Source organism: Choloepus didactylus, chromosome 21 (genome assembly GCF_015220235.1).
Source record: "Choloepus didactylus isolate mChoDid1 chromosome 21, mChoDid1.pri, whole genome shotgun sequence".
NCBI lineage: Eukaryota > Metazoa > Chordata > Mammalia > Pilosa > Megalonychidae > Choloepus > Choloepus didactylus.
Window position 1 is genome coordinate 45,095,613 of NC_051327.1, and position 8,664 is coordinate 45,104,276.

General features: G+C 39.3%; 1 protein-coding gene across 1 annotated transcript in view; it reads right to left on the reverse strand.

The window, feature by feature from the left end:
- RRN3 (RRN3 homolog, RNA polymerase I transcription factor) overlaps positions 1-8,365 on the reverse strand; it is a 48,660-nt gene extending 40,295 nt beyond the window's left edge. The window contains exons 1-3 of the mRNA XM_037814192.1: positions 8,242-8,365; positions 6,871-6,976; positions 6,011-6,067 (exon numbers count right to left, since the gene is read on the reverse strand). Of these exons, the coding sequence (XP_037670120.1) occupies positions 6,011-6,067; positions 6,871-6,976; positions 8,242-8,330 (252 nt within the window). The 5' untranslated portion in view covers positions 8,331-8,365. The remainder of the gene's footprint in view (positions 1-6,010; positions 6,068-6,870; positions 6,977-8,241) is intronic.
- Positions 8,366-8,664: the final 299 nt, after the last annotated feature.

The following is an 8,664-nucleotide window of genomic DNA, read 5'->3' on the forward strand; positions in this document are numbered from 1 at the left end:
ACTCTGCATAATTCCAATGTGCACAAATTTCAGGTACAACAGTTTAAATAACACCAATCTCCTAACAATATGACAAACTTCCATCATCATGGCATGTTAACTAGTAGTTGCCTAAAATATAAACTTCACTGCAAGCTGTTTAACCCACAAATCACTATGTAAAAAACAGGTGAGAATCATGACTCATAACAAGTCACATCACTTCTTTCAAGGTGTGCCCATAATAGGTTACCGTGCATCTGTTACTCCACCATACAGACAGCAAGGCATGTATGCCTCCTGGTCTCAAAGTACAGTAGATGCAAAGTGCAAAGTTGAGAGTGCAGCAAAGAAATGAAACATAATAACAATGGAAGTGAAATACTAATGGAATATAAATAAAATTTTAGAAAGAAACAGCTGATTGTGCAATAGTGACACTGCTGTCACTTGAAAGACTCTAGATATGGAACCACAGAAACTTGGTGAAGACAAATTGATCAACCTTAATGAGGAAAGTGGTTAGGATGAAAATGAAGATGTCCCAGAGAGTAATGCTGGCAAAAAGCTTCACATGAATGGAACTCAAAGATATTTCATGACATTAAAAGTGCAAAGAATAAAATGTTGGAAGCTGATCTAAACTTACAAAGGATTATGACAATTCGCCAAGGCATAGAAGAGATGCATGCTCCGTATTACATATTATGTGAGAAGGCAATCATTCTTTAAACTATTTCTTTTTATATAAAAACTATTTCTTTTTATGAAAGAAATAAAATACTTTAACTCTCAATGTTTCTAATGTTTGAAACTATAGTGAACTAAATAGTTTTACTATTTTTTAAAATATCTCTACACATTTATAAACATCAGTACAAGAGTTTTTAATGTTTTGACAAAAAAATTTAAAGGTTACAAAACAGCTGTAATTTTCCCCACTGATTATGAAGGTCACTTTGCACAATTTCAGCTTGCATGGTCATTTTTGTGGTCCTGCATTACCTCGCAAAGCAAGGACCATCTGTATTAACTTGGGAACTTTTCTGATAAACACCATAGCAGTATGTTTATCTACTTTCCTTTATTAACTCCACTTTGAGCTTTGAAGATTTGCGGCCAGATATGTTCATGGTAGGATTTTTTTTCCAATTAGCAAAACTGAAAATAAAAACACACAAAAAAAATACAAAATGAAACAGCCTAAATGTAAAATAAAACAAAGGAAAAATGGCTAAACAAAAATCAAGCAAAGACGACCCATTCATCATCTTTCTAAATAGCTGGGAACCTTCCAGAGATCTTATAGATTTCTAGTAACTTCTCTATGGTCAGAGAACGTAGTATATATGACTAAGGACTCGAATGCTTTTAAATGGATTGAGGTATGTTTTACATAAATGAAGGTTGAACCATTCCATGAAACATTTTTCAGGCAATAAAACGAATGTTCACAATGTTTAATGACATGGGAAAAATGTTAAATAAATAAAGCAAGGAAACAAGGTATGTATACAATATGGTATGAGTTATGTAAAATACAAGATATTATTTGTATACAACAAACATGTATGAGAAAAAACTATAAGGAAAAGGGCCTAATTTCTGAAAATGGTTAATGCTGATTAAGACCTAATAGAGGACAGACACATACATTTTTGAAAAGCAATACAATTCAGGTGCATGAATGTGGTGGAAAGGGGAAGCTCAGAGTCATGTATGTCACCAGAAGGAAAGTTGGAGGTCAAAAGATGGGAATGTATAAAACTGAATCCTATGGTAGGCAATGTCCGTGATTAACTGTACAAATATTAGAATCTCTTCCATGAACCAGAACTAGAAGTTAATAATAGAGGGGCACATAGGAAAAAAAATATATACCTATTGCAAACTATATACTACAGTTAGTAGTATTTCAATGTTCTTTCATAAACAGTAACAAACGTACTATACCAATAATACGAGTCAACAATGGAGGGGGGGTAGTTAGGGACATGGGGGGATTTGAGTTTCCTTTACTTTCTTTTTTTTTTTTTGCTTCTTTGTCTTTATTTCTTGTCTGGAGTAATGAAAAGGTTCTAAAAATTGAACAAAAATTAATTGTGGTGATGGATGTACAGCTGTATGAGGGTACTGGGGGCAATTAATTGTACACTTTGGATCTTTGGATAATTGCATGGTATGTGAACTATCTCAAATAAAAATTAAAATTAAAAAAAAAAAAAGGCAATACAATTCAGAGGCGACTGGAGCTGCGGGCTAACTATTGGCAGCATTCAGGTGATTGACGGTGTTCGTGGTATTTTGGTCTTTGACAACAGCTCGAAATGCAGATCTCCGTAAAGACCCTGACTGGCAAGACCATCACCCTGGGGGTGGAGCCCAGCGACACCATCAAGAATGTGAAGGCCAAGATCCAGGACAAGGACGGCATGCCCCTGACCAGCAGACGCTCATCTTTACTGGCAAGCACCTGGAAGATGGCTGCACTCTTTCTGATTACAACATCCAGAAGAAATCCACTCTGCACCTGGTCCTGTGCCTCAAGGGGAGCATGCAGAAGGGGAGCATGCAGATCTTTGTGAAGACCGTGACCGACAAGATCATCCCCCTGGAGGTGGAGCCCAGTGACACCATCAAGAATGTGAAGGCCAAGATGCAGGATAAGGAAGGCATCCCCCCGACCAGCAGAGGCTCATTTTCGCAGGGAAGTAGCTGGAAGACGGCTGCACTCTGTCTGATTACAACATCCAGAAAGAGTCCACTCTGCACCTGGTCCTGCGCCTCAGGAGTGGTTGTTAATTCTTCAGTCTGATATTACAGTGGCCCAATGATGGCATTACTCTGCACTATAGCCATATGCCCCAATTTAAGTTTAGAAATTACCAGTTTCAGTAATAGCTGAACCTGTTCAAAATGTTAATAAAAGTTTTGTTGCATGGTAGCAAAAAAAAGCAATACAGTGTTGTACCTATAGTGACAGACTAATAATAGGGAGTGCCATTTAGTGAGGACACATTATGTGCCAGGCATGATGTCAGACAACATACATACATCTTTTTCTAATCCTAATAATTCGGCAAGATGATTACTGTTATTCCCATTTTTCAGTTGAGGAACCTGAAGCTAAAAGAGATTAATAAGCAATTTGCCCAACCTAGCAGCCAATAAAGAACCAGGATTCCAACCTGTCTGTCTAAGGCGAAGTCTATGCTCTCTGTCCACTCTCCCACAAGGTCTTGCTGGATGTACGGAAGCTCTCCGCCTTCTCCCCACCTTCACTCACCACTGAGTACTTTCTATGTGATATCTGTACATAAACTTCCAGGGGATTTGACATTTTCTGACGAAACCTCAAGCAACTTGGAAGTGAAATAAAGTAAATCACAGCTCATGTACACCTTGGAAATTTCATGCTCACAGCCATTAAGGATAACAACATTAATGCAATTCACTAAGACCAGAGGCACACTAAAGAAAGTGTGACAAAATTACAAGGATAACATTTAAAAATAAAAATGAATATAAAATAAAAATAAATCATCCACAAACTTTGACTTGAGTACTTTATTACTAGGAGCAAACTACTTGCAGCACACCTCCGAACTAAGAGATACAACTGATAAGATTCTTGGTATGTCAAGATACCAAGAATGAGAAGTGCTTACATAAAGTATAATGGAAACAAAAGAAAATGGTCCTTTCTACCTGTGGGGGAAGGTGGTGATCAGGAAAAGCTTCAGAGAGGAGGTGCTGCCTCATGAGTATTTAAACAGAGTGGGTAGTCTCTGGGAGCTATCTTCCTTACACAGGGAAAAGTATGTTTTCAGGATGCTGAAAGTAATACAGGAAAGCTGGAACATATGGTGAGCAAGGCAAAAGACAGATCAGATCTGTGGAGCAAACAGGGATCAGCTCAAGCAGGGCCTAGAAAGCCAGTTTTGTAATTAGAAAGGTTTGCTAAAAGTGTGGGGAATGGCCTGAATGAAGGAACAACATGTGCTTAGAGAATCAGGGAGTACTCCACAGAAGAGATCACACCTGAACTGGGTCTTGAAGAGGTGAGGTTCTGTATATCACGGTAATAACTGTAACAGTGATAATGAATAAACATTAAAATAGCACTTACTATGTGCCAGACACTATTCTATGACAGTAACTCTAAGTTATAGATCCATGTGACTCATTTAATCTCACAACCATTAACCTGAGGTAGGTAATACCACTTACGCATTCAGGGACATCAAGGCATTAAAGTACACTAACCTGCCCTAGGTCACACAGCAAGTAAGGGAAGGAGGAATGTAGCCAAAGTTCATACTCAAGTAGTCAGCAAATAAAGTGGGTACAAAGGACTTTCTCCAGCCAGAAAGAAAAGGGATATGCAAAGGCATAAAGATGAAAAACCGGCAAATTCAGGGAATAAAAACATCTACTGAGACCAAACAAAAGATTACACATGAAATGTTTAGAAATGACGGTGGAAAAAAAAAAAAGAACAGAACAGAAAAAAATATTGCAGGTCATGCTAAGAAGCTGGTATCTTTATTTTTCCATAGGGCTGACATTTTTTAGTGGGCAGTGGCATGCTTAGAAATGTATTTTAGAGATGATTTAAGCTACACTGTTGAGTAAACATTTTTTTTGGTTGGTTGCGTGTGTGTGTGTGTGTGTGTGTGTGATTATTCCAAGAATCCAGACAAGAGGTCACAAACAAAACAGGAAGACCTGAAAGGTTTTTTCCAAAGGATGTGGTAGGTGAATGGATATGAGGGGTCAGGAATGTCCAGAAAGAATCCAATGTTCCTAGCTCAAGAACTGGGTAAGCAAGAAATTCAGTTCGACAAGATAAAGAAGGCTGCAGAAGGTACAGCTTTGGAAGTGAGGTGATGAGCTAGTTTTAAGACAGGCTAAGTTAAGGGCATCTGTTACACTTCTGAGTAAATAATACATCCAAAAGGCAATTAAGAAACAAATCTGGAGCCCACAAGACCAATCTGAGCTACAGACACAAATTGGGGAGTTATCAAGATACAGGTGGATTTCAAAGCCCTGAGGGTATAAGATTGCACAGGAAGAATTTAGAGAAGGTGGTCAAGTTTGGAAACCCAATCAATACCAAATTTAAAAAAAAGAATCAGTCCAGAGAGTGACTAGAGATAAGGATATAACAGAAGACAGCAGGATCACAGAAGCTGAAGAAGTTGTTTTATAAAGTGGCTGGCCAAAAGTGTCAACTGCTACAAGAATTAGAATCACACCCAAAAAGTCCACTGGAATCAGCACGTAAGAAGTCACTGGTAGCAGTAGACTTAAACGTGAATGGGAAGTGAGAAAGTGCAGACATCAGCAGTAACAACAGCTAATAATTACAAAGCCCTTAGTATGAGCCAGGGATTGTGTTAAGCGTTCCTCAAGGAATCTTCTTAAAACCCTTTATGAGATAAGAGTTACTATTTTCCTGGTTTTACAGAGAAGTAAACAGGGGTAGAGAGGTTCAGCAACTTGCTCAAGATCACACAAATGGATCATTTTACCCCAGCCAACTGGAAACTATTCTTTTCCAAACTGGACAGTGAAGGAAGAAAAGAAAACCAAAACTTATTGGTTGTTACTACGTAACAGGTAAATGGCTTGAAAGAGAAGTCATCTTTTGTTGTGGTCTTTGAATTAGCATTAGAGACAGACTTATGACCTGAATAGGAGAAAGAGGTGTCAGAAAGGAAGAGATTAAAATATGGTAGGATGTTTAGCAGCACCTCGGTCATCCACCCCATGAATGCCAGAAGTGATTCCAGCTGCCTCCTCCCCCTACCATGTTGTGACAAAGAAAATGTATCCAGGCATTACCAGATTCCAAATGTCCCCTCCAGGGCAAAAGTGCCCCTGGCTGAGAACCACTGCATTAAAATAAGAAGGTATCCTGGAGAGAGCAAGTTTGAGAGTATGGAAAAGGACCAAAAGTACAAATCAATGACTGCACAAAGTCGTGATAATTTGCTAATGACCAAACAGAATTTAAATTAATTACCTTTATGTCTGGATCTGACAGCTGGTTCTTCAACAATTCAAAGTCATTTGTTTCACCCTTAACAAGAAGGGGGAAAAAAATGAAGTTATGCTTGCTTTGGTTTCCTATAAAAGATCAACAGCATGACTTTTAATTACACCTTAACATGTGACAAAATTATAAAGGGGACATTGTAACTCACACAATTGCAGATTACAAAATCATGACTACAAAAAGTCAGAAACTCATGTTAAAGGGGCCAAGGGCGTTGAATAAAAGAAAATGACAAATAACTAAAAAGCCATTCATATTTAGCTAAGATACATACTTGTGTGTTGACATTTGAATGACAGTTGATACTCTGATGATTTTCAAAATATATGTGAAAAAAACTTCACTGCAATGATCTAATTAAAGAGGAACTAAGATAGTATCCATTCATATATATGGCTATAAATGGATATTTCATATATATGCAAAGTCATTTATTTTTTCCCTCCACTGACGAGATTTAATAGCATCATTTGTAAACTAATGCTAACAAACAAACAAAAACTCTTATCAGCAGAGCTGGTTTATCGTCCCTATGTAATATTTAGATAATTCCTTAAGGAAGATAAAATGTTCTAATGGTTTTCTATTCTAACACCTCCTAAAGTTTTTCAAAGATAGGCTGTAAATAAAGCATGTGAAAACATGAAACCTCAGCAAAGACTTGTTATTACCGTAATTTTGAGCTGACAGCATCTGCTCTTATTAACTATTTGATTTCAAGGCTGTTATCTAAAATTCATATTATCATGTCTACTGGTCTTTAGTATAGCATCTATGATTATATTCTGACCAATAAAAAACCAATCACATGTTATTTCCTCTTTTACCTTCTTGTACTTCAGCAAGATTTCTGTTACAGTTCCACCAAACCGAACAGTTCTTCTTGGGGGAGAACTGAAGAAATCATTCTCTACTGCAAGCATATCTGAAATTCTGTAGAACCAAGATTATCAAGCTATTAAGTGCATGACAGAGAATAATATACTTCTTGAACCAAGCAATCAACATCATTCAGTGCGACAACCCCAAAAGCTTCCACATTCGTCCTCCAATAATTCATTCTTTACTCAGCCGCCACAGTGATCAAATGATCTTTTAAAAACTTAAAACAGATCATGCCACTGTAGTCTCCAACCATCTAATGTCTTCTTGCTACTGGAATTAAAATCCAGCTCCTTACCACTGTCTTCAAGGTCCTACAATAATCTAGCCCCTGCCTACCCCTCTAACCTCATCTCCAGCCACTTGTTCTAATGCAGACATAGTGTCCCTGCTGTTATTCAAATGCCTCAAGCTGTTTCCCTTGCTATTCCTTCTATTGCACACTTTTCTCTGATATAGACATGGCTGGATTCTTGTCTCCATTCCAGTCACAGCTCAAATGTCAAAGAGGCCTTCCCCACCAGAAATCTAATGTACCCCCCATCTCCGTTCCCCCTCCCATTACCCTGTTTTATTTCTTCACAGCACTTATCACTATCTGAATTCATCTTGTTCATTGATTTATTGGCCTATTTACTGTACTTCTCTCCTAGACCGTAAGCTCCTCCAAAGCAGGGACAGACAGAACTTGCCTCTTTTGATAGACTCCTGTCTCAGGAGTTTTAACACAGTGAGTAGGCATTCAATAAATATAGCGAATGTTATTACACTAAGTATTTTTCAAGTTTTGACTCATTTAAACAGAGCAGCTTATTGAAGAAACATAGCATCCTACTAATGACTTATTAAAACAAAATGTTTTAAGGGAGGCAGAGCCTTAAATGTTAAGTGCAAGGAAAAAGCTATTAAAGTGTTATGTCAAATTCCAAACAAACAAAAAATTTCAGCTTCAATTTGCTATCAGTGACAGCATTTGGCTGACAATACAAATAGCCCAAGGAATTCGTTCCAAAGCTGGAGCAAAAAAACGGGAGGAAAGAGTAAAAGGAATGAACGCCATTTCTAGGCCCGAAACGCTATATAGCTCAGTGGGAGAAAGAGGGACTCAGGAACAGAGAATGGGCTCGTTTTTCCAGCGCTCCCTCTCGCCTCCATTACCTACAACATGGTCTCATTTTTGAGAACCTGGGATGACCCTCTACCCCCTGCTCCCATTCCACTCCATTATTGCCCCAGACCCTTTTCAGATTCTCTGCCCTAACCCCGGTCCGGGATTTTGATCCCAGATACGTAGAAGGAAGAGCCCAGACCCTTACCCAGTTCTCGACGCCCCCAGCTTGTTGACAGCAGAGGCCGAAGCGCCCGCATTCCCAGGCAACCTCGTGTGAAGCACCGAAGTCGCCATCGGGCCAGGCTAGCACGACCGCTCTACCTCACGCCGGAAGTCGTACTTCCTCTAGCCAGCTTCTCTGCCCCGGAAGTCGCAAGGGCAAGCGGCGGCCTTCAGCCAATCACGGAGCCCACCTGGAGAGAGGGTAGCGAGTTCGGCGGGCTAGAGTGCCGCCAAAGCTTTCTCCTCCCCGCTCTCATCAGGCCCCGCCTTCTTCTTGGAGGACTTTCTCCGTCCTGGGTGATTTAAAGTGCTAAGAGCCGCCTCCTACCACTGCCAGAAGGCGGGTAGGAAAAGCTGGTTGCGTCCAGCCCTGAAGATTCCAAGACAGGGCTCAGCAGTTGCTGGG